Source organism: Polyodon spathula, chromosome 23 (genome assembly GCF_017654505.1).
Source record: "Polyodon spathula isolate WHYD16114869_AA chromosome 23, ASM1765450v1, whole genome shotgun sequence".
Classification (NCBI taxonomy): domain Eukaryota; kingdom Metazoa; phylum Chordata; class Actinopteri; order Acipenseriformes; family Polyodontidae; genus Polyodon; species Polyodon spathula.
The window spans coordinates 21,649,116-21,676,190 of NC_054556.1; the positions used below are offsets into that span (position 1 = coordinate 21,649,116).

Sequence of the window (27,075 nt, forward strand, 5' to 3'; positions counted from 1 at the left end):
TGTATTTTCCTTTTTTTTTTCCTTAAGTACAAAAACGCCTAATTTTACCTACATCTTTAAGCATACGTCAAATCAAAGGAGTCGAAGGGCCGACTTAACCAAAACCAATAAACAACAGATACAAATTTTCCTCAACCAATCGGAAAACCGACTGCTGGTTTCTGTATCCAATCATTTGGCAGGAATAGCTTGGTGGAGGGTTGGGGGATGAGCTTGCAGTGCGTGCGCCGCACTTCACGTTTGTGACGTGAGAAGGTTGCGAAGATGGTGGAAGTTTCCTCCTTGGGCTGAACTGGAGTGGAAACCAAAACAAATCGGAATATACACGTTAAGCAACTATAAAGGATTCGCGACACTTAATAACATCTCCTGGGACACGGGTAAGCGACACATTTGTGTTTTACAGCATTACAATTCGATGTTCTGCGTTTGTTGACTGCGACAATGGTTTTATGTGTACTAGTTCTAGTACTACCGGTAAGTAACTACGAGTCCGAAGTTCCCAAACCGGATTGGAGACTCGAGTTAAGCTAAGAATACCTCTAAATAAGCGTGTAGCATTTATGACGATTTTAAAACTACGTTAAATTAATAGGTGGTTTTCAAAATAGCTGTCATCCATTGTATTTTACACTTCGGAGTACTGACGTACAATGAAGTACATCACAGGTCTGTGTCCCGGAATCTAGTCAGTATAACTTAGGCGGTTGAGTTTAACGTTATTAAGATACATTACGAGATTGTTGTTTTAAAATGAAAGAACAGTAATTTGTGTGGTACTGACGGCATTCTAATTATTGCATAATTATTTATATTGTTAATCTTGGCTTTTAGTGCAATAAGATAAGACTGAAGTCTGATATTTACAAGTATATAGGTTCAAAATAGTAATACAAACACTGCGTAGCATTGTCTATTAATTCCTGTTCTAATGTTTCAGTTAGAAATAATATTTGCTTGTGTTGCATTGTGCGGTTGGGTTTCTGCATATTCAATGATTTCATTCCCAAAGGAGAAATCAACAACATTTTGCTAGAACAGCATACTGTTCTTGTGTGTGTTACATGTTCTTGTGTTGATATGAAAATAGTGTTTGTTAAACTAGGATCAGTGTATTTGATTGTTATTTTCAGGTTTTATTGTAAGCATAGTTAGACAGTCAAGTGCTGTGTGGATTATTAAACATAGCCTGGTAAAACCTAGAATGGATCAAACTGTTATTGACGCATAACAGTATACCATCGGATACTCATGAATTTTTGTGGAAAAAGAGGGGGGAGAGGTACTGAAACATTAAAATCTTTTCCAGTATAACTCAGTGGTATTAGTCCATGTTGGTTTGTGTCAGCTCAGGAGCTGTTCCTCTGTTTGTTGTTGATGATGCATGACCACATGCAGTGAAGAAAGGCATTCCAGTGTAGAGCTCAGAGACTGGGTGCATAGTGTTCACCACAGTGTAGCAGGACAGTTGTGGTGCAAACTGGTGACCCTGCACAACCACTGTTCAGAATTCTTTCACACAAGCCATTGGTACAATATTATGAAGAAAAAGAAGAAAAAAAAACAACAACTTTGAAGATCATTGCCACCTATTGCTGTGTACAGTTCGTCTGGAGTAAATTGCCCACATTAATTACATACATGGAAAATAAATACATTAATGTCATTTAAAAAGTCAAATAGTTTAAAAGTTTAGATGTATGTATTCCTAACCACAAAGTAGCCTATGTCTACATGTATACAGTGGATATAGGTTGTGCAGAACTGCTTTTGCATGATGTTGATGACTTCACACTATGTAACACAATTTTTGTTCCTGGGTAGTAAGTGTTATTTCCTAATTGTTTATGCCTCAAAAGTATAGAAAATGGCTATTATTCCCCACAAACTTTGATTTTGTGACCAGGACAGTGATATTTCAGGTAAGATTTAGAAGTGAGTAGTTTTTCGAGATTTACGATTATACTGTAAATCCAGTATAATCGTAAATCTCGAAAAAATACTCACTTCTAAATCTTTTGTAGTCATTTTTGTATAACTTTAGTATAAATACATGTTAATTTGGATTCATGTGTTGTTTTTTTCTGACTTTATGTGAATGAAAAGACACACATTTGCCCGTATTCCCATTGGAAATAGTGATATTTTGAAATATCACTGTCCTGGTCACAAAAGCAAAATTTGTGGGGAATAATAGCCATTTTCTATACTTTTGAGGCATAAGCAATTAGGAAATAACACTTACTACCCAGGAACAAAAAAAAAATAAATTGGTTACACGGTGTTATGTTGTTTTACTGGTGATGTATAATATTATGGCAACATCTCATATCTTTATATATGAAATTCTATCACATTAAGCTATTGATTGTATTGTTAATTATCTTAACAAATGAACAAACGTGGCACCCTTATTCATGATTCATTATTCATAGAGGTTCTTAAGACATCCTTATTCCAGGAAATACAAAAAATGGTTCAAATTCCCCAGATGTCTTTAAAATATTCTTTGTTTTGTCATGCTTCCAGGGACTGCTGGTGTCACTTGTACTGTTGTGACCTGGGTATGTGTAATGAGACAACGTGATTTCCCTTGACAGTGCTATAGTACATTTTACATTTAAATCCCACATTTCATAACTCCAAATGTGACACTCAAAGGTCACTAATACTGCAGCTGTATTGTGGCTTATTGAAAGAATATATAAAAAAATATTTCATAGAGATCCAGCGACTGATGTAAGAGTGGAAAAATTGAACAATTGGACAGACAGTTAAGAATATGCGCTTCAGTATTTTACTGTACTTTAGGTGAGTGAGTGGGAGTATTTCCATAGTTCACTTGTTTTCACTGGAGATGGAGATTGAGATTGAAGAAAATCTTTCACTGTAGCCTATATGTAATGGTAAATTATTAAGCTTCCCTGTGAGGGGAACTTATTTGTTTTTAAAAGACAGGTACCGGCTTTTCAACTACGAATATCACATAAACTAAATGACATACAGAAAGACAGTCGGAGTGACAGATAAACGGCCATATACACTGAGATTATGTCATTTATAATAAAGGAGGTCTTTAGCAATTTCTGTAAAAACTGGACAAGCAGTTCTTATTGAAAATGTGAAGTGCTACAGACCACATGCTTTGACGTGACAGCTGGGTTTAGAAGTCATTTATGGATCCACTTAAGTAATGAAAATCTGCCACTGTTCAGAACATTAAAATAGAACCCAGTGTCTTACAATTGGTACACAGCTCTTTTTTTTATGATTACCAGGAGTGAAAATGACACAAAGTTTCCACCTTTGCCCATATGATACTTTTCTTTTTCTTACTATCCATTTTAATAAATGCTTACAGTACAAACAGTGAGCTCAGGTTATCCCACCCCATACTTTATGCCCCAGGTGATGCTTGTTTTTGTTCACTAAACCTCCTTTTTCTAGTTTATTCTAGCCCTAGTGCAAGAAACCCAAGCAGACATGCCACTCCAGTTGAAATAGATTTGGGGTTTTTTATGCACGCTATAAAGAAGAAATTGACGATGATTTTCTTACATGCAACGGTGCACAGAAACTGCAAACATCAGATAAGACATCGCTCTCTATTGTAGCTTTCAGAATAATATTGGTGTAGCACTGTTTAATGTAAAAATGTGCCATGTGGCATGCATCTAACCATTCTGGTCTGTTTGAAATTTCTTGTGAAAACATTTTGAAAAAAGATTGTGCTTTTGGATCATTCTGCACTATAGTGCAGTTTATAGTACTCATTCATATAGTTGGATCAACTTTTGAAAATGTGTCACTATTGTTCGTTTTTATACTTTCAGAGTAGAATGTGAAAGTCAGTATACATGCATGCCTGTTTCTCGGCTAAATAATGACCACACTGTAAGCAAGAGAACTGTGGTGTTGGTTTGCTGTAACATGAGCCAGATCATTTTAACCACTATGACATACTATTTCGTGCACTGTAGAATATACAGGTTTCTTTTTAACTTTTAGTTTACAATCAAAAAAACATCTCGTAACAACAACCCACATAATCCACATACCTGTACTGTATACCCTAACTTTAATTAAATGGAAAAATCAGTACAGGTTTTGTTGCATACATGTTTGTGTGAAGATGCGTCATACATGAGTCATTTACTCTATGGGTACACTGACTCATGAGTAAAGGCGAGGTTTCCTTAAAAATCTTGGTGTCTGTTTATTTTCCTATTTGCTTGGTTTTGGGGAGCAATTTTCCAACATTTCATTAACTGCAACAGGTAGTGAATTCTGTAGTAAACAGTATGGTTTATTGGTCAAATAGTTAAATAAAACCATTTTTTTTTTTTTTTTATAATCTGTAAAATGATACAATTGGAGAAGTTTATCACCTGTCTAAAATACTGTGAGGTATTTCCCATCCCGGTGAGATGGCTACTTACTGGAGATGGACAATAATTACATTTTCAGCTATTGAGTATCATCTGTAAGTTATCACGATAATCATGATTATCAGCAGAAAATATAATATAAAAAAAGATTGTAATTTATCAAATTTATGCTTGAGCAGCATGACAACCGCCAGTCTAAGTCATTGAGTTTAGAAGAAAAAAAAAACTAGAGAGTGTATGCGTCGAGTTTTTAAATTGCTGGTAGTTGCCCAGAACAAAGTGATTATAAAAATATACCTATTGTAATTTGTATATTATTAAATGATATAGTTTTCCTATTAAATAATATATATATATTATTTCATATTTAAACATGTTAATTCGAGAATATTTACTTTCATAATAAACTACCTATCCTTCCATTAAAAGTTAACACTTTGCTATTTATGCATCTACCCTTTTTTACAATAGCAATGCCATGGGAACAGATACACACACATACACACACACGAATGGTGCTGAGCACTCACTTATTTTTCCCCATGCAGGGCATAGGCAGTAGCACTCATGTCTTTACTGTAGTTTAAAATAAAGAAGAAACAGAAGCAACACCTCGTTTAGGCTATAGTACATGTTTGCCATATGTTGTGTTTTTTTTTGTTTTCTTTTTGCAAATACATTCAATTTACGTACAGAAAAAAAACAAAATCCTGTGTAAAAATGTTTAATAGTCAAAAGTTCCACTTTTCTACAGTAACTTTACATGAGCTAGCGTTTTTTTTTTTTTTTTTTTTTTTTTTTTTTACATGCAACACTGTGTTTTTATGTTAGAAAACCGGTTATGCTTTGCCAGTGTACTACTTATTATCAAAATGAAACTGTGACGTAAAGTTAAAAGCTTAAGCATATTGTTTAAAATCAGTACTTAACTTCTCAGTATACGCAGTGCTCACACAGATCACGTTTTACACCTCAGGCAGTCAGTTCTGTGCCACTTACTGCTCAATGCACAGCCTCTTCCTGCTTCATTGGGTCACGGACGATAATTATTTTTCAATGTGATAAAATTATCGCTGCAAAAAAATTACTGTGATTATCGATTTTATTGATACTAACTAAGCTAGTTCTAACCCTACTATTTACAGTATATCTCTGCTCTTATGCATTCCAGTACAGTACTGTATAGGTTACAGTAAGTTACAGGTACAGGGTCTCTTCATTTTATCCTTCAGACTATGGGTTTCTTTTGCAGCATTCTTTCATTTTGCAGTTACATAGTAACATAATTATTGACCTGATTAACCAGTTTTGTGTGGACAGCTATGCTTTTTTTGGCATTCAAGGACCAAGGAAGCATGTACCAGAATTTGTTCTGTGGAATGGTTATAAATAAACTGTGGTGACTTTCCCCTTTCTTGTTTTGTATCACACACTGTGTACATGTCAACACCAGTATCACTTAAGTTCCATTACTTGTGTGTTACAGTAAAAACGATCGGTTTCTTTCTGTCAAGTTCCTTTACCGTTGTTGTCCGGTAAAACCGAATGTCAATGATATATTTCACACACTTATTATTTTAACTTCATGGTTTCCAGACTATTTAATGAGAACTGCCATGCGTTTCCAATCATGACCTCCGATACACAGCTCCGTTTCAGATTGTAAACACAACATGAACTGGGGCTTTTTATTGGAAAACGCCAAAGGAAGAGGACACTACCATTGCCAGCGCCGACTTCATATTTTCATTGTTATGGAAGTCCCTGATAAAATCTAAGCTATATTGTTCATGTGACTTTTTGCCTTCCAGATCTTGAGATAGTGGCCTTGTATGTGGTGCACTATTACATTGTACTTTGCAGAAGCCACCACTAACATATTTCCCTATCTTCCTCTACTTTCTTTCACTTTTTCTCCCTATTCCTACTTGCTTTTCCTTTGCAATGTCTGTGTGACTAGACAACATTTAACAATCTCTGACCTGTTCACACCTGAGCAGATCAACCCTGCACGTTCAACTTCTTTTCTTGGTAGAACTGATTTAAGAAATCTGTAATTCCTTTAATACCCAACCAAATAAAACAATCCTTGAAATTTTGCAAAGAATTTAACAAGTTATCGTTTTGGTATTTGTATAGAATTTTATAAAACATAAGAATTCCTTTCTCAGTTGAGCAGCCGTTCAATATTAGCATCATATTTTAATTAGTTGGTGTACATGTTTGTTTTATCGCCTCACATGGTTTATAGACGCATTTATTGTAATTACTCTTACATGCAACAATACATACATTGATCATTTATTAAACGTGTGTGTTTTCCCCTTCTCTGTGTTTAGGTTCATTACCCAGTCCTGCACTATGGCCTGCAGTGGTTCCAGATCAGGTTCTGTAAATGGGCTTACAATGAAAGCACAGCTTCAGATCACAGGTGGGATTGTAATAATACACAGCAGTTAATGTTTACTAAAGTTATTGTCCTTTTCCATTTTGTAATGCCTTGGTGCACTAGTGCATCAAAAGACTTTGTTTATTATTCATGAATACATTTGAAAAACTCTTAGATGGAGACCTTTTTTCAAAAGTTCCTTACAGTAAAGCAGGTTTTATTGTAATGCCCAAAATTTTAAAACTTAAGAGTTTAACTTAAGTGTCACGAAATAGCCTGAACCAAGTACATCATGGGATATTACTGTAATTACCAAACTACTGTTTTTTTTTTTTTCTTTTTCGTTTAATTAAACAAAGTTTGATACTTTTCCATTGATATGTTAAATGGAAAGAGAGGAACAGTAACTCATTGCAAAGAAAGCATGCATTTGAGAAAAGGTTAGAATACACATTATTAAAATAAGAGCAAGAAGAACCGGTTTTCCACCAGAGTGTATAAATCTTGACAAAATTTGCTGGGCCAATGCACTTTTCTCCAATTAGAGACAAAATTAATACTGTACTAATTTGTTTCGTGTGTTTGTGTATGAACTCTTGCATTTGGATAAATGTCACATGTCGGGGTATCTCAAGCAGTCTCTGAATTCATTTGTTTGCAACCAAATGTTGCACGTGCCCAAATTATTCCAGTTGTCGAATCCAATTCCACCACGGTTATAGCTGTTGTTTAGGCTGCTATTCAAGTCTAGTATTTATGTAAAGTAAACACTTTTGTGCAATGTATTCTCAAACAATTCAGAAACACTTTAGATGCATTTTAAAATTTGTTGTAGGAGCGTTTTAATTTAACATTTTGTTTTACTATGTGGGTGGCTCTGCTAGGAATAATCATTTTGTTTAATTAAAATTGTGGTATTTTTAAAAACATTTTAAACAAATCGATGCAAGTGATTAATAATGAGATACTGTGCTGATTTGATGTATGCTAATTACTGTGTGAAAGCAAATCCAGACTATTACATACATTTCCAGGCTAACTTAACTTTTCATATAAGAAAAGCCATATGAAGACACACACACACACACACACACACACACATATATGTGTGTGTGTGTGTGTATATATATATATATATATATATATATATATATATATATATATATATAGTACTGTGCAAAAGTTTTAGGCAGGTGTGAAAAAATGCTGTAAAGTAAGAATGCTTTCAAAAATAGACATGTTAATAGTTTATATTTATCAATCAACAAAATGCAAAGTGAGTGAACAGAAGAAAAATCTACATCAAATCAATATTTGGGGTGACCACCCTTTGCCTTCAAAACAGCATCAGTTCTTCTAGGTACACTTGCGCACAGTTTTTGAAGGAACTCGGCAGGTAGGTTGACCCAAACATCTTGGAGAACTAACCACAGTTCTTCTGTGGATTTAGGCAGCTTCAGTTGCTTCTCTCTCTTCATGTAATCCCAGACAGACTCGATGATGTTGAGATCAGGGCTCTGTGGGGGCCATACCATCACTTCCAGGACTCCTTGTTCTTCTTTACGCTGAAGATAGTTCTTAATGACTTTCACTATATGTTTGGGGTCGTTGTCATGCTACAGAATAAATTTGGGGCCAATCAGATGCCTCCCTGATGGTATTGCATGATGGATAAGTATCTGCCTGTACTTTTCAGCATTGAGGAGACCATTAATTCTGACCAAATCCCCAACTCCATTTGCAGAAATGCAGCCCTAAACTTGCAAGGAACCTCCACCATGCTTCACTGTTGCCTGCAGACACTTATTCGTGTACCACTCTCCAGCCCTTCGGCGAACAAACTGCCTTCTGCTACAGCCAGATATTTCAAATTTTGACACATCAGTCCAGAGCACCTGCTGCCATTTTTCTGCACCCCAGTTCCTGTGTTTTCGTACATAGTTGAGTCGCTTGGCTTTGTTTCCACGACGGAGGTATGGCTTTTTGGCCGCAAGTCTTCCATGAAGGCCATTTCTGACCAGACTTCTCCAGACAGTAGATTGGTGTACCAGGGCCCCACTGTTTTCTGCCAATTCTGAGCTGATGTGATTGCGAAGGGAAGTAAGCATGATGTGTCTTTCATCTGCTGCAGTAAGTTTCCTTGGCCGACCACTGCGTCTACTGTCCTCAACGTTGCCCGTTTCTTTGTGCTTCTTCAAAAGAGCTTGGACAGCACATCTGGAAACACCTGTCTGCCTTGAAATTTCTGCCTGGGAGAGACCTTGCTGATGCAGTATAACTACCTTGTGTCTTGTTGCTGTGCTCAGTCTTGCCATGGTATATGACTTTTGACAGTAAACTGTCTTCAGCAACCTCACCTTGTTAGCTGAGTTTCGCTGTTCCTCACCCAGTTTTATTCCTCCTACACGACTGTTTCTGTTTCAGTTAATGACTGTGTTTCTGTTTAGTCACTTTGCATTTTGTTAATTGATAAATATAATCTATTAACATGTCTATTTTTGAAAGCATTCTTACTTTACAGCATTTTTTCACACCTGCCTAAAACTTTTGCACGGTACTGTGTGTGTGTGTGCGTCTATCTATCTACCTATCGATCTATCTATCAATCTGCATGAGAAAACACCATCTTGGTTGTATTGTGTAATCAGAATGTAAATCTAACTTTTTCTTCTTTTTCTAATATGTAAATATATACATTATTTCTCAACAGTACTTTCAGCCAAGCTGAAAGAAAACAAAAAGAACTGGTTTGGTCCCAGTCCTTATGTGGAGGTTGTAGTGGATGGGCAGTCGAAAAAAACAGAAAAATGTAACAACACCCACAGCCCCAAATGGAAACAACCTCTCACTGTGTAAGTTTTGTTTTGCAATTTAAAGGAGCCCTTACTACAGAGATTTGCCTTTTGAAAATCAACACGCCTGTCTGTTTACATCTCTTTTATTTTCCCACAGAATTGTAACCCCGTTTAGTAAGTTGTACTTCAAAGTGTGGAGTCATCAAACATTAAAATCCGATGCTTTGTTAGGAATGGCCATCTTGGATATCTGTGAAACTCTGAAGTCCAACAATATGAAAAGTAAGTGTTTTAGATAATATTGCAGAAATGGGGTTAAAAAAAATGCAACCCACAAGAACAATTACAAAAAGTGCAGCAGGGTTGTTTTCCAATTATTTAAGAGAATGGTGTACAGTATTTTATACCACTTGTAGTCCCTTAAGTCATATACAATAAAACCAATACAGAACCCACTAGAAAGCAAATGTTTCTTTACTTGTAAAAGTGTGACAAATGTATAACTGCTGTAGTCTCCATGAGAAGACTATTATCTTTTTAGAAAGTATCACAGTGCTTCATGTAAAAATTGCAGGTTGTTTTAAAATTTTCTGAGCTTTGAGTGTTCCTGCCAAAGTTTAAAATTCTCTCTTGTGGCAATTTTTATAAATTGTGTTATTATTTTATTTATTTTGCAGTTTAGAGCATGAAGTTTAGCTCATGAAGTTAGGAGGCAGGAAAAGGCGGTCAGTATTTAGAAATAAAAGAAACATCACAAAAATATAAATCGATAAATGAATCATTACACTGTCGAAAGCACAAGCCGAAAAGTTTGACTATTTGAGTTAGAAGTTTTACAGTGTAGGTATAAACCTGTATAAAAAGAGGAATAAAGATGTCACAGATTGCTCCTTGCTTCTATGTTTGTTTTTAATGTTCAGTTTCCGAGGTGGTCGAGACACTACAGCTCTGCAGCGACAAGGACCCAGCAGACGTCGTTGGAGATTTGTCTGTTTGCCTTGATGGGATGCAGGTCGATCCAGAAACGTTTACATCTGTGGATATCAGCACCCTAGCCCCAAGTGAGGACATTTCCAAACATCCCGTTGTATTGCATGTTATTTCTAGCATACTTGAAGGCTACTTTTAATATTTTGGTTTATATGTGTGAGGTTCCCTCATATAACTGCTTCAGTTTTTGTTTTAGCCTCATTAACTGTCCTAGACTTATTTCCAAAAACAGATGAATCCCTAAACTAATACTGGTATTTGAGTCTGATGTTTCTGCAGAACATATGCAGACTCAGTGTTCTTTTCCTGTGTGTGGCAGAGCAAGAGCTCTGCCTGCAAATAATATTGGTGTATTTTGGTGGTGGTTGGCAGGGATAGGGTTAATTCCTGTCCCTGCCAAAAGCATGTGAGAATGTGGCTGCTCCTTAATCCTTAGTGGTCCATTTATTCAGCGCTTGTCAGACGCATCAGGTCCAGTTTATTTTCACACACTCTGTTTATTTTACACGCACGGTTTAAAATATACTTTTTTTTCAGAGTAAAACAGGTTTAAAAGGCACTGAATCGTGAAAGGACACTCAGTACTGTATCTCCAGCCAAGCCCCGTACCTCTTTACAGACAAGCATACGATAAATCCTCTCCTCATCAATTGTTTTATCACCAAACTCCTCAATAATGCGATCCAAGTCATTATTTTATTACTATAACATCTCAAAAAGCTCTGTAAATGTCTGTGATATTCTTTGAGCGCTGGATGCAGAAGCAGCTACCTCCTTTGTTTATGTCCATGTTATCTCTGTGGTGCATGGGGCTATCAGATACACCCTTTTTTATTTTATTTTTTATTTTTTTCGGCTTCGTTCGGTTCCTGTCGGTCTTGCTTGGCCATTGAAAGGTTTTCCGGCAGTTGCTTTTGCCGGCGAGAAACATGACTAGAAACCTGTGCTTTACGTCTTTTGGTGATGTCGGACAGAGTCCGACATCGGACTGGAAAGGGAAAATTGGAATGTTGGACCTGGTCCGACACAGGACCGCAAATGGGATATTTGTTGATAATTGGAAGCAGCCACATCCTATAAAAGGAGAGCCCAGGGCTCCATAAGAGAGAGGAGTTTGTGAGTTAGTTTGTGTGTTGTGGTTGTGTTAAGTAGTGAAGGCGAATGCCCAGCCTATGTTTTTGTATTTTGTTTTTGGCCTGTTTGTTTGTTCTTGTGTTTTGTTTGTATTATTTTGTTTATTAAAAGTGAATGTTAGCGTTTTCACTGCAGTTTATAAGTCTTTGAGTCTCTTACCCTGTTGCACTGTGGTTTAAGAAGACAGAGGTTTTGTAGCCAGTCCCAGGTAGCTTGCTAGAGTGTCTTGTTCAGCTGATATTGTGGTAATTTAACACCAGCATATAAACTCATGAAATGCAAATTGACAAAGAACATGCACATAATGGAAACGCTTTTGTGAAACAGAATTATTTGCCCAACACTGAGATGTAGATTTTGCTGTGTACTAAAAGTAAATTACCTTGTATTTTTCTAGGAGTGCTTTTCTTGGTTAGAGATTAGAGCTTTATTTTGTTTGCATTCTTTAAATTCTTTATATGTCCTTTTCTTTGTGTTGTGTGTGTTGTTTGTTTTTTTTTTTTTGTTTGTTTTTTAGGTACAATGCAGAATGGGGATTCACAAAGAAACAGTGGTGTTTTTAGGTAAGACATTGTTTCTGCGATAATTTATATCGAATTATGTTTAAATAACAATACATTACTGAAATCAAAAGATGATAGGCAGCAGTGTGACCTATATGATTCCATGTCAGGAATCCTAGAACCTAGTTCGAATCAGGTTCTGGACGGAAAACAACTTGAAGAGTCATCAGTGAATTACCACTAATGATTCAAATGTTGTTTTGGATTGGTCCAATTAAATAAACTCCCCCACCCCCCCGAAGAAACTTTAACAAGCTTACAGATACCCCTGGAAAGTTCTTGAGCTGAGTCGGGTGTTAGTTGAACAATCAGAATTCTGGTGGTATGTGTAATGATAAAGTGCACTGAGGGAGGGAGGGGGTGGGGGGGGAGTATGCTTTTTCCAGTTTGTCCTCCTTTTTCTGAAATGTGCACTAAAGTGACCAAAAGCATTTTGTGTATTCTAGGACAAGCAGAGACGCTTCTCCCTCAACTGAAAGCATTGAAGACATGGTTGCCATAAACGATGGGGCAGTGAATGGCACAGATTCTCCATCTCTCTCAGTAGGAGGTTCCAGACCTCTGCGCCCCCCCAGACCTTCTCGTCCTCCACCACCAACACCACGGAGACCTGCCTCGTCAGGTACCTACCTGCTGACACGCTGCGTGGAGCCGGTTTTATTAACAACGGAAAATACTGTACTGCTACAGTTTAAAGATCAACAGTAAACATAATATTAATCAATTTTAACTGTTTGTTTTTCATTAAAAAAAAAAAAAAAAAAATGCTTGAATGAATTCTTAGTGAACTTGGCTTATTGTACCTAAATTCTGTATGTGCCAAGATAGATAGATAGATAGATATGTGTATGTTTAATTCCTTTATATTGATTGTAAATGTATGTTAATTTTTCTTCCAGTCTCTACCAATGGGACTTTGTCCATCACACCTGAGAATTTGTCTTCCAGTGATCTCTACAGCTCAGAACCTTCTGTGAGTCTTGTGGTGCCCTCACCTGGAGCTCCCGAGTTACCACCACGTAGCTCTACATTACCTGACTATGCGACACCGGGTGCTGGACCACCCAAGAACTCCACTACAAGAGTCAGCCCAGTCAGTACGGGACCTCTCCCTCCTGGGTAAGGGCTTAAACTCTCATGTGGAGAGACGACACAGGCCTGAATCATTATTGTTGTGATGCAAAAAACATTTTCCTGTTTACTTTTTGTAGATTTTCTCTAGATGTTTATCTTTTTATAGCGAGAGAATTATCCACATACTCCTGTCATAATTTGTTTTCCCCAAGTTAGTGCCGAATTGTTTGGCTTCTGTGTACTGAATTTTGCATGTAATATAAACAAGAATTCTAATGAACACACTGTGAAAGGCACTTACTGCGCAGTTCCAAATGAATATTTATGAGTTGTGATGTCATTATCAGTCACTTTCTTGCTGCTCTTTTGTTGGCAGTTGGGACAATTGAGTCCTTTTTCACAGTTAGATGTAGTGTCATTTGAAGGAGGTGGTCAGATAAATATGTAAACTTGTAATGTGTATTTAGTCATTGTTGCTATAGAAACGACTTTCCATTATGGGTTATTTGTGGGGGAAATAACATTCTGTTTATTTAGTGTTTTTGTTTTTAAAAGATGGGAGCAGAGAGTAGACCAGAATGGCCGTGTTTATTTTGTAGATCACATTGAAAAGAGGACAACCTGGGAAAGGCCTGAGCCCCTGCCTCCTGGGTAAGCAATGGAATGTCAGATTCTGCTTTTGGGGTATTCTGAAATGGATACCATTTATACCAAACTACACAATGATATCTTGGTCACAATTCTTTCTTAATAAAGGGGCCACAAGCTTGTGTTCATATTTAAGAGTATACCCTTTTAATGTCATCATACAGTATCTATTCAATCATATTTCTTTGTTTCAAAACACTTTAGGGGTGAAAGGGGCAGTGTATAGGGCTTGAAGATTGAATAGGTTGAGACGCTGAGCACAAAAAAGGTCGTATAATGATTTTCAGTGACATGAGGTCAATTTTATATACAGGTAATTCTGGCCTGGAAAATAGTTTTTACGTGGGCTTTTTCATCTGCGTGGCTATAAACCAGTGGTTATTAATACAGGTTAGACTGTGTGTGCCATTGTTTTAATTTTGAATTAGTTTCTTACAGTATTCATTGTCTTTCCCTCTTGCAAGCTGGGAACGCCGTGTTGACCCTATGGGTAGAATATATTATGTTGACCACATCACCAGGTCAACAACCTGGCAGCGCCCTACACTAGAGTCTGTGAGGAACTATGAGCAGTGGCAGCTACAGCGGAACCAGCTGCAGGGAGCCATGCAGCAGTTTAACCAGAGGTTTATAGTTGGGGTAAGATGGCGACTCCTTTCATATTTACCCTTGTAATAATGTAAATCTGTCTTCAAAGTAGGTCTAACATGCTAAACCTATTCCTTTTTTTTGGGGGGGGGGGGGTTTGATCCTTTATGCAGCAGGATCAAGTATCAGCTGCACCGAATAAAGAGTTTGATCCACTTGGGCCTTTACCACATGGATGGGGTAAGACATGACTTAAGTTTATTGAGTACTTTTCAACATTTCTTTTTAATATAAACTGTACACCTTGTGTCTGAAAGCTTCAGTTCAAGTACCCCTTTACAATTTTCACTTTACTGAATGGTACCAAAGTTGCTATAAAAGACATTTATTTAATATATCATTTGTCACAGTAGTTTGGGATTGACAATCTGCTGGTTTAGGACAGAATACCAAAGAGTAATTCTTAACTTTTAATTACAAGTCTTTGGCTGCACAGAATCAAAAGACTGTAGTTGGGAATCTCTTTGTAAACACATATTCTTTTTCTTTTCAGCATAGCTATTATAAATAGTATGCATTGTAAATGTTTATCACTTTAAAGTTGCCTTCCCATCTCGGCATAATTGTGTCCTTTTAAAATGTTTACCACATCAGAAACTGTAACCTCATGATAAAACTATAATAACTAATAAATTCAAAGGACCCTAACTTTCTGTGGCTTGGCACTTTCTGTAGACTGGTTTCTTCTTTTAAAAAAAACAAATTATACATCCATCCATCCATCCATTTTCGAGAAACGAGAAGACAAAAAAATATCCTGGAGTAGAGCTATAAACAATAACAACATTGGTCTGATTTTGTTTGATTTTTTTTTTTTTTTTTTTTTTTTTTTTTTTTTTTTTTTTTTTTAAATAGCTGTATGTATATGTTTGTCTACTTTTTAATATAGAGAAAAGAACAGACAGTAACGGCAGAGTGTACTTTGTTCATCACACCACCCGCAAAACCCAATGGGAAGACCCACGAACCCAAGGGTGAGTATTTAAGAATTGGAAAGGTGTTATGGTAACTACTGCTCTATATTGACTTGCAGTCAGGTAGCCCTGCAAATACAGTAGGCACACTGTGTATACAAAATAGTACTTGACTAAACTGTTGATTACGTTGCTTCTTACGTAATATAATATCAGCCTATTTTTTTTTGAGAAGCAAAGGGCTTTGAAACATTGTGAGCTATATTCACAAAGCATGTTCATCTTGTGTTTATTCAGATGTGGCTGTTACACATGTGCAAATTTGTTCAAGCATCTTTGGCTAAAGAGCTTACAGTGACATGAAACTTCTTAAACGTCCTTTTAGATAGATACGGTAAAGTGTTAGTTTTGCTATGTTAGTGCAGATACAAGTATGCATACAATATCAGTACTATTTAAAAATGTTACCACTATTGAAAGTTAGTTGATTTGTTTCTTGATGCAGCCTTCTGAATGATAAGCCATTGCCAGAGGGTTGGGAGATGAGGTTTACAGTTGACGGTATTCCATACTTTGTGGATCACAATAGAAGAACTACAACGTACATTGATCCTCGAACTGGGAAGTCATCCCTGTGAGTAACATTGTAGATGAAGTGCATCAGCAAGCTAATCTAGGTGGGACAGGTAAAATCCCATGTGATTGAACACTCCACATATATAAACTTACAGATACAGGTTTGGCTTTTATCCTAGTGCATATTGTTGTTTATTTTGGAGTGTATGGTCTTTCTAGGCATCTACAACACTAAATCGTGACAATCCATATCACTCTATGCCCTGGGTAGTTGCCGTGTTGTTGTTATTGGAGATCACCCAGACTGTTATGTTTTATGTTTTTTTTTTTTTTTTTTGTTTGTTTTTTTAGTGGATTGATCTGAACTGGCAGATCAGTACCCAGAAAAGAGCAAAAGTTATACCAAACATGCTTCAATTCAGAGACTTTACATAGGTTCCTATGATAGTCACAAAAGTTTTAGCTTTAGATATTGGTTTCAGTTTGATATAGTTAACTAAAATCTATTTTGTAGATGCATTATTTGTTTCTTTTTTGTTTTGTTTTTGTTTTTTTCTTTAGAGAAAACGGGCCACAAATTACATATGTACGAGACTTCAAAGCAAAGGTCCAGTACTTCAGATTCTGGTGTCAGGTAAATACATTAATGGTGTTACTCGCAGCATGCCATTCACGCAGGACCTGATTGCTCCAAGCACAGACAAAAAAGGAGTACAAATTATTTGATCTGTTCCAGTCTAAGCCAAGTGTAACAACAAACCCTGAACTTGCAATTCTGGACTGAACTGCATTTCTTAAGTGTATTTGTTTATATTTCCTGTAAGAGTCCATTAATAATTTTACAATTTTAATTAAACTACTGTTAAACTTGATTAAAACCTTTGCTTAAAATTAATGTATTTTGCAGCAACTGTCGATGCCTCAGCACATAAAGATCAGTGTAACAAGGAAAACACTATTTGAAGATTCATTTCAACAGGTGAGTGACATGTAAACAAGTTCTATAATGTTTGTGCTATGCCATGTGGAATTCTACTTGGCTGTTTCATCTATGAATTATTACATGTTGCCATGGCTTTGTGTTTATCTCCTATGGTCCACTCAAGATTATTATAGCGTATTTATTGCTGTACGATTATATCCATCTTAGACTGGTTTACTTATAGCTGGAGTTTAAGATTTCTCACCATGGGGGGGAGCCAGTCTTAAGCTTTCCATTCTACACATGTGCACTATTTCACAAAGTAGTACTACAGGAGTATAAATCCTTTGTACTCTGTGACTTTCTGTTCAAATTGAATGATTCATTACTACACTGGAAGTTTTTTATTTGGTGACTTTAATTTGTGACAAGTGACATTAAAAACTTTACCACACCTATGTGCATAGATTTATTTATATTTATATAATTATATATATTTATTTGTGTGTGTGTGTGTGATTTGGGGTGGAATTACATAACTTTCTTTATTTATTTGTTCATTTCAGATAATGAGCTTTAATGCACAGGATCTTAGAAGACGACTCTGGATTATTTTTCCAGGAGAGGAGGGTCTAGATTATGGCGGTGTGGCGAGGTAATTTTATTTGTTAATTTTATTTATTTAGTTGTTTACTCTTTGGATCATTAACATTGAGGCTGGTTATACAGGTAACTTGTATGACTGATCTGCCAATCTGGGGTATTTCCAGGGAGTGGTTTTTCTTGCTGTCCCATGAAGTGCTGAACCCCATGTACTGCTTATTTGAATATGCTGGGAAGGACAACTACTGCCTGCAGATCAACCCAGCCTCCTTCATCAACCCTGATCATCTCAAATACTTCAAGTTCATCGGCAGGTTCATTGCCATGGTGAGTGGGGGTTTTGTTACTCTTCCCCATGAGGAGCATGCTTTGTTTTTAGTTGGTTGCAGCTATGTTAACTGCTTATAACCCCAGAAACCTTTTTCCAATAAACCTAAATATCGCATCATATTTTTTTTTTTTTTTTTTTTTTTTTTTATAGAATCAAAATCATAAGGTACCCTTCACTTTGACTTGTGACCTTAGATGGCTTCTATACTGGGGTCATACTTTATGACTTTTTGGTTTCTGGGTGATGCAGACCTAATACTAGATTTATATTTGCACACCTGTCTTCTGTGAGTGGAACTGCAATGTCTTGCCCATTATGAAAATATCAGAACCTGTGACACCAAAAACGCTGTGTGTGTGTGTGTGTTGAAGCACGGTTACTTGTACAAGCAAGTGACATATACTTAGCAATGTTGAAAGTATGTTGACAATCTGTATATGAAATGTTAATGCCTTCTTTTCATCTGAATGAGGCATTATTGTACTGTATTTACCACTTTTCTCTTCAAAATGAGTTTCTTCCTTTTTTGTATGTTCACCTAACAGCATTTACTTCAGATCTATATAACTGTATATATATTTTTCAGGCTTTGTTCCATGGAAAGTTCATCGATACAGGATTCTCCTTGCCTTTTTATAAGCGCATACTAAACAAGCCTGTGGGACTGAATGATTTGGAATCAATAGACCCTGAGTTCTATAACTCCCTAATCTGGATAAAGTAAGTTGTGCCAGAGACCTTTTGCTTTTTAACGTCTTGGCAGAAAAGTATTTTTTGTCAGTTTTTAATACCACATGTTTTGCTTTTCTAGGGAAAACAACATAGAAGAATGTGGCCTGGAAATGTATTTCTCTGTGGACAAAGAAATTTTAGGCGAAGTCACAACTCATGAACTGAAAGCAGATGGCAGCAATGTACTGGTTACAGAAGAAAATAAAGAAGAGTATATCAAGTATGGATTTTCTCATGCAGCTTTGTTTTAATGTTTCTTTAAATATAGGAAGGATAAAGTTAACTTTGCTTACTTCGTGTGTGTTTTGTTAACCGTCATATAATAATGTGATGTGGACAATGTAATCAAATGTTTTATTTTTTTCTGTTTTCTAGGCTTGTAGCAGAGTGGAGGTTGTCCAGAGGTGTGGAAGAGCAGACACAGGCTTTCTTTGAGGGCTTCAATGAAGTTCTCCCACAGCAGTATCTACAATATTTTGATGCCAAGGAGCTGGAAGTAAGAGGGATGAGTAGAAAGGGTCTATAGTGGTGAAAATGCACATTTAATCTAAAATACATTTTTCTCTTGTTTTGTAGCGGTGTATTGATATGTAAATTTATGAAGATACTCCTTTTTTATCGTGTGTTAAAAAAAATTAAAATGTCTGCTAGAACTTTTTTTGAATTTAGTGTTTGATTTTTCAAATGGAGCGTTGATTTGGTGTGTAAAGTTAGTTTTGCCGAGTCTGCCCTGTCAAAATGCTACCACAGATTGCTTGTTGATGTCTGTTTGACAGTACTTATTCATCTTTTAATAAACTACAAATCACATCTGATGTCTTTTTATATGTTCAATTTTTTATATACACAGTGAAATTAAAGTGGCTCATAATATTTTACACAAAGGTAGAGCACCCAGTAAAAACAGTTTGGAGAACGCTAGAATGAATCGGTTTACACCAGCAGTGAATAATGTCTGTGAATGTTTATCATAGGTGCTTCTCTGTGGAATGCAGGAGATTGACTTGGCTGACTGGCAGAGGAGCACAATCTATCGTCACTATACCAGGAGCAGCAAACAAATCCTTTGGTTCTGGCAGGTTTGTTCAAGGGGAAATCATAATTAATTGGTCATCTATTTAGTTTTCCTTGTTTCTCAAAGGCACTTTTTTGTGCCCTTTTAGATTATAGATCTTTTGTATGCCACTTTTTTGTTTTGTTTTTGGCATGTAGAAATACTTAATTGAGGGATACTAACTCATTTAAAATGGGTATACACTAATTGTGCCTCCAGACTGGAATGAAACTTGTAGGTTGATCCAGTGAAAAGAAAAGAATTGTGCCGTTTTTGACACAAGGCAGTGGGGTTGACAGTAAATTAGATAAATTCAGCAAGAAAAAAAGTGGATAAAATGATATTTTATTCTGGTTTGTGTGCAGCTTTGATACCCCTTGGCTTGAGTGGCCCTGCAATGTGTTGATCCTCCTATTTTCACATGTTTGTTTTGTAGTTTGTTAAAGAGATGGACAATGAGAAGCGAATGAGGCTGCTGCAGTTTGTCACAGGAACATGTCGGCTACCAGTTGGAGGATTTGCTGACCTGATGGGTAAGAGTGAATGTATAGAGTCAGCTTTTATGTTATTTTCTAAATGATTGCTAGCACTGGCCTGCTGTTTAATACCACATGGCTGTTCATTTTTTAGGGAGCAATGGCCCTCAGAAGTTCTGCATTGAGAAAGTGGGAAAAGAAAACTGGTTACCAAGAAGTCACACCTGGTGAGTAAATAACAACAAGCACATTCAGTGATCTAATGTACTGGAAGTAGCTCTGTGGTTTCTGCTACCATGAAGCTTAAATAGTATCGCAAACTATAATTTGAAATCAAATTGTGTTTTTTCATATATAATAGTATATATATATATATTCTATATATATATTATATATATATATATATATATATATATATATATATATATATATATATATATATATACATACAGTTCTGGAAAAAAATTAAGAGACCACTGCAAAATTATCAGTTTCTCTGGTTTTACTATTTATAGGTATGTGTTTGGGTAAAATGAACATTTTTGTTTTATTCTATAAACTACTGACAACATTTCTCCCAAATTCCAAATAAAAATATTTTCATTTAGAGCATTTATTTGCAGAAAATGACAACTGGTCAAAATAAAAAAAAAAAAAGATGCAGTGTTGTCAGACCTCGAATAATGCAAAGAAAATAAGTTCAGATTCATTTTTAAACAACACAATACTAATGTTTTAACTTAGGAAGAGTTCAGAAATCAATATTTGGTGGAATAACCCTGATTTTTAAGCACAGCTTTCTTGCGCCTTGGCATGCTCTCCGCCAGTCTTTCACATTGATGTTGGGTGACTGTCACAAAGACGACTGGAGTGGGTGGCGTCAGACCAGAAGCAGGAAAATAAACAAAACAGGACAGATGAGTTGAAATGATGGTGGCGCTTGCTGGCGCCGGTTTATTGAAAAATAAAACAGGTTTAACAAACACAAAAACACAGGACACGGCACTCTACGCCAAAATTAATAGACAAACAAAAACGGACTAACACTTAACAAAACGGTGCATGGACACACTGACAAACACGGTGAGTTGATAAATTAACAAGTATCGTGCTGGTCCCACCAGCACGCAATAGCAATTGTAATTCTCCTACTCTCTCTCCCGTTCTCCACTCACCAAACACCCAACCCCGACTATGTGACAACGTGCATCTATATATACTGTTGTGCTGGGATTCAATTACCGATTAATTATTCACTTGAATCCCAGCACGTGAATTAATAAAGTGCAATTCCCCGTGCTCACATATTACTACATTTTACTTGCACGTGAAGTGCTGTGCAATCCTCGTGCCTAAATGCACATAAACATTTTAAACACTTGTGTTACACAGACCCGTTTATATCCCGTGTACCAATGTCTATACGCCAACATTTAAACACACCACACGCAACACATAACAGATAATATACACAGGGGCGGGCACTTCGTCACAGTGACTTTATGCCACTCCTGGCGCAAAAATTCAAGCAGCTCGGCTTTGTTTGATGGCTTGTGACCATCCATCTTCCTCTTGATCACATTCCAGAGGTTTTCAGTGGGGTTCAGGTCTGGAGATTGGGCTGGCCATGACAGGGTCTTGATCTGGTGGTCCTCCATCCACACCTTGATTGACCTGGCTGTGTGGCATGGAGCATTGTCCTGCTGGAAAAACCAATCCTCAGAGTTGGGGAACATTGTCAGAGCAGAAGGAAGAGAGTTTTCTTCCAGGACAACCGTGTACTTGGCTTGATTCATGCGCCCTTCACAAAGTGAAGCCTTGCTGAAACACCTCCAGATGAGTCCAATTTTCAGCTTTGCCCAACACCTGGTCGTCTAATGGTTAGACGGAGACCTGGAGAGGCCTACAAGCCACAGTGTCTCGCACCCACTGTGAAATGTGGTGGAGGATCGGTGATGATCTGGGGGTGCTTCAGCAAGGCTGGAATCGGGCAGCTTTGGCATGAATCAAGCCAAATACAGCAGGACAATGTTCCATGCCACACAGCCAGGTCAATCAAGGTGTGGATGGAGGACCACCAGATCAAGACCCTGTCATGGCCAGCCCAATCTCCAGACCTGAACCCCATTGAAAACCTCTGGAATGTGATCAAGAGGAAGATGGATGGTCACAAGCCATCAAACAAAGCCGAGCTGCTTGAATTTTTGCGCCAGGAGTGGCATAAAGTCACCCAACATCAATGTGAAAGACTGGTGGAGAGCATGCCAAGGCGCATGAAAGCTGTGCTTGAAAATCAGGGTTATTCCACCAAATATTGATTTCTGAACTCTTCCTAAGTTAAAACATTAGTATTGTGTTGTTTAAAAATGAATCTGAACTTATTTTCTTTGCATTATTCGAGGTCTGACAACACTGCATCATTTTTTTTTTTTATTTTGACCAGTTGTCATTTTCTGCAAATAAATGCTCTAAATGACAATATTTTTTATTTGGAATTTGGGAGAAATGTTGTCAGTAGTTCATAGAATAAAACAAAAATGTTCATTTTACCCAAACACATACCTATAAATAGTAAAACCAGAGAAACTGATAATTTTGCAGTGGTCTCAATTTTTTCCAGAGCTGTATATATATATATATATATATATATATATATATATATATATATATATATATATATATATATATATATATATATATATATTTTTTTTTTTTTTTTTTTTAATATTTTATCTCTCTCAATTCTAGCTTTAACCGTTTGGATTTGCCACCATACAAAAGCTATGAACAGATGAAAGAGAAGTTGATGTTTGCAATTGAAGAAACTGAGGGTTTTGGGCAAGAGTAGCTGCTCTGTACATCCATGCAGCACCACATCATTTTAGTTTCTTGTTTGTTTTATCTTTTTTTTGCTTAGAATTTTATTATAATTTTTTTTAAATGTGTGTGTGCTGCTGTCGCAATATTTCAGTAGTTGTGGCATGTAATCTTACCTACACTCAAATCAAACATCTTAGGAGTTTACCCTTTAGGTTTGAAAAACAGAAAGTATAATAATGGCATTGATTACACAAGCACATAATCGGGGGTTAAACGGCATTTGACAGGGATGTCAGTGGGAGTGGAGTTGTATTAAAATCTTTATAACACGCATGCCTGTACAGTTGTTAAATATACTTTAAGCAACAACAAATATGTGTTTTAGTTACTCAGATTGTCTTTGATTCCCCAGCGTTATTCATTTTGTCATTTTAAATAACAAATATATAATTTAGGGAATTCTGCAAGGATAGGCATGTTCTTATTTTTACGTGTTCATATGTAATAAACATGGGAAATGATACTGTAACCATGTCCCTCACCTGTTAACATAGCACAGTTACTAAATTTTTACAGTTTTTGCCAGAGTGAACAAAACCAAGATACATTTTACTATAGTAACATATACCCTGGCATAGTTAAAGCGGCTCTATAACAGCATACAATGTGTGTTATTTCTCTCCAAGCTTGGCATTGGTGAAAATGTACTTGAGCCAAGAGTGATGTTCCAATTTAGAAAATCATATTTCTCTGATAAACATCTTTCATCAGGGCATAATTTGTCTTGAACTAGTTCAGACATGCCTTTATTGGTCATGGAAATAAAATCTAAATATTAAAAAACCAAGCACAAAAATGAATGTGTAACTGTGTCCCTAACCTTTTTGTAATGGGGTACCAGTAATGTGTGCACTATTTGCTGTCTTAAAGTGTTTATATAGTACAAGTTGACTGAACTGTTTCAGTACCATGTTAAGAACTTTTGAAGAATGAGCTTCCTATAACTGGGGAATTGTTTAACTAAATTAAGGATGCATTTAGTTGAGGGTGCATTTTGCTAAACTTAAAGTTCACTTCAAGTACTTCTGGAGTAATCGGACAACATTTGTTTTTGTTTTTGTTTCTTTTTTTTTTTTTTTAAGAAATTCTTAAGAACTGACACAGCAATCTGAAGCTGACTGTCTCAATTGTGTCTCTAGGGAAGGTGCTGAAGTATATTTGGTCTTTCTCTTAAAAAAAATGAGACATACTTGCTGAAAATGTAAGCATGCAATTAAAAACCCTTTTAGAGCCCTCAGTTCTACATATTTTGGGTAACGGCTAACTTATAAATACTAAACATTTAGATAGTATTTCTGTCTACATTTCCAGTTTCTGTTCTTCAGCATGCAAATTGTTTACCCTAATGTGTATTGCTGAAGTCTTAAACCCATCAGACTCCAGAGTTCCTAAAAAGATATGCTTAGTAGCTTGCTTTTTTGTGTTTGTCACTTAACTTTGTTTAGTTTACTTTATTAAAATGTAAAAACAATATCTAAGAAAGGCTTTCTGCCCTATATTTTTAAATATAATTAAAATAAATCAGTAAGACAGCTGGAGCTCTAGTTTTATAGAGCTCGGCTGTTTTGAGTTATTTTTATGGTGTTAATTAAGTTCCCTAAAAAAGCAAAGCTTGTAAATATTAGTTCTGTCTGTTATAGTTCTGTATGCCTGAGAAATGTTGAAACATATGTCCCAGAAAATGAAAGTCTACACTCCTTTATTAACCTTGGAAACGAGCTAGACTTATCAAGTAATGGGGTCGGAGCCATTTTGCACATTTACCCACTTCCCACAGAAAGTCCTGAAAAACATATTTTTAATGACCTCCCCATTTAGTGAATCCATTAGAATGACGTAGTCTAAATCTGTCTGCATTGCTCCATTTACTTCATTTTCTAACTCTCTTGCTAATTTTAATGTTTGTTTTTTTTGTGTGTTTTTGTTTTAAAATGTCTTACATTTGCTATAAAATGGTATGGCTATTTGAGTTATATAGTATGTGTGTGCTTAACAGAAGATTGAGACACTGGGGTATCTGCTGTTCTTGTTTTGTTTGTATAGACTTTATATCAATTATATACTCAGGTAGACTTTACAGATTCTTTCAACAGCTTTCAAAAGTCACTCAGGAACAAAATTAGAAGATGCTTTTTAAACTCTGCAATAAGTTTTGGCTCCAGGCCACACGATAACACTAGCACTGGTGGGTTCCCTGTTTTTGGCACAGGATACAGGGCACAAGATTAATTGCTGCTGGTGATGGGAGCCTTGTATTGCTTTGACACTGCAGGTTTTGTGCTTGTTCTGTGCCACCACTGTCTGCGTTGATAACACAGCGAGGAGACCAATCAACTGGTTGATCTCTTTTTGTTTCTGCATTATACAAATTTCTGAGCAGAAAATATGGAAGTACATATCGCTATTTGGTATTAGCAGTTTCCTTCCCAGTGCAAGCTGATGAAGCCATGTTAATTTGCAGGATTGCTTTCTGTACTGTACTGCAGATCAATGTATGAAATAACGCAGTGTATGTGTAAATACCACATTCATTTGTGGAATAGACCATTGAAACTGTTGAAAAACTTGTGCAAGTGTTACAAACACACTATACAACTTTCTTTTAAACAACAAAGAATAGGTATGAATAATGAAAGTAACCATATTATACAGTTATACAAGACCTGATTTTAATCTAATAAGGCTAGCTGAGGCTTAAATGGTAACTTGTCATGTGAAATATATATTTCTGACAGCAAATTGTAAAAGTAAACTTATGTTCATGGGTATTGGTACAGAAATATTCTTATTTATAATGGATAAAATGATATGATTCATTCATTTTGAGCTTTTTTTTTTTTTATTAAAGATAAAAAAGAAAATGATTAACTTGATAGTAGATGAAATTGTACATTTAATTATTTTGTAGTGTTTCATGGCATTTCAAAATAGTTTTTAAAGCCACATCAACAGAATATTTCCTTTTGCAGTCATAAGCCAGAATGGATGTGATACAGTACTTACTTATTAAAAGGATAATCAGAACTGTCTGTTTCCCTTTTAAAATGTTTTCCTTCTGTACTCTTGCCCTTCTGTAAAATAAGCACTGATGGGGTGAACTTTGCTAATATCCACTTAAATTGCTGTGTGTCTACAAATAGGGTATTGCAAAATGAAAGTTGCATTTCCTTTTCGTCTTATATCACCTATTCAAAGGAAATCAACTAGATTTGTATGTGTATTTAACAAACAGGAAATTGCAATATATATATATATATATATAGTATTTAGTATGGATTTCAGACTATAAATAATTACATTTACATGAAACCTGGTTGAAGTGAAGACCTAAAGGGGAGAAGTATACAGCCATTCAGGAATGTTTCATTGCAAACTAAAAATATGGAGACAAAGAAGTGTCAATATTTTTTTTCCTTTGAAAACGTGATAAACTTTCCCTGTGTGTTAAATGAAGGCTGTAAATCGTGTTAATAATGAATTCTGTGTAATCTTTTCATTTTGTAAAATTGATAATTTTAGTAAACTGGGGTAATGGTTTTAAAAAAAAAAAAAAGCTATTTAAGGCTACTTTTTAAAAATGCTTTTGTTTTATCTGTACAGTAAGAAAATGGGTGTAAAAAAATGTTTAAATCTGTTTAGAAATATAAGAAATGAAACTAAGGGTAATATCTAGTGTCTTTTTTTTTTTAATGTTTGTGCACAAGTACATGGGCTCCCTGGTACATGCATGTAAGTGTGCCCAAGCCAGAATTTGTTTGTAAGTGTATTATATGAATTTATATATAATTACTTGTGCGTTAGGATAACTGGGTTGGTTTTAGCATAAAGCAATTGAAGTGTATTTGTTAAAATAAGTAGATTTTAATCTTTTGTGCAGGGCTATGTGGGTTTGATTCACTTGACTTTGTCCCTTGAAATGTACAGTGATTAAAATATACTTCCTCAACCTCTTTGATAA

General features: G+C 36.0%; 1 protein-coding gene across 5 annotated transcripts; it reads left to right on the forward strand.

Moving 5' to 3' along the window:
- Window positions 1-244: 244 nt before the first annotated feature.
- Window positions 245-27,063, forward strand: LOC121298016 (E3 ubiquitin-protein ligase Itchy). Of its 5 annotated transcripts, none has more exons than XM_041224704.1 (24): window positions 245-380; window positions 6,728-6,819; window positions 9,488-9,629; window positions 9,730-9,854; window positions 10,493-10,633; window positions 12,214-12,259; window positions 12,706-12,881; window positions 13,159-13,378; window positions 13,889-13,984; window positions 14,446-14,620; window positions 14,743-14,809; window positions 15,519-15,603; window positions 16,049-16,177; window positions 16,681-16,753; window positions 17,027-17,098; window positions 17,608-17,696; window positions 17,812-17,971; window positions 18,562-18,695; window positions 18,787-18,927; window positions 19,083-19,203; window positions 19,682-19,786; window positions 20,198-20,294; window positions 20,392-20,464; window positions 22,986-27,063. In XM_041224704.1, the coding sequence occupies exons 2-24, from the start codon at window positions 6,750-6,752 to the stop codon at window positions 23,083-23,085; spliced, it is 2,637 nt and encodes an 878-aa protein (XP_041080638.1). In that variant the 5' UTR covers window positions 245-380; window positions 6,728-6,749; the 3' UTR covers window positions 23,086-27,063. The 5 variants fall into 5 exon arrangements, with proteins under 5 accessions (XP_041080638.1, XP_041080639.1, XP_041080640.1 ...); XM_041224705.1 differs by having other exon boundaries at window positions 14,746-14,809; XM_041224706.1 differs by lacking the exon at window positions 13,889-13,984.
- Window positions 27,064-27,075: the final 12 nt, after the last annotated feature.

Bases quoted from the DNA above. Each gene is read 5' to 3' on its own strand.
- LOC121298016 (XM_041224704.1), top strand. From the start codon at position 6,750: ATGGCCTGCAGTGGTTCCAGATCAGGTTCTGTAAATGGGCTTACAATG. The intron at 13,985-14,445 runs GTAAGCAATGGA...CCCTCTTGCAAG, and splicing joins CCTGAGCCCCTGCCTCCTGG to CTGGGAACGCCGTGTTGACC. The intron at 14,621-14,742 runs GTAAGATGGCGA...TCCTTTATGCAG, and splicing joins ACCAGAGGTTTATAGTTGGG to CAGGATCAAGTATCAGCTGC.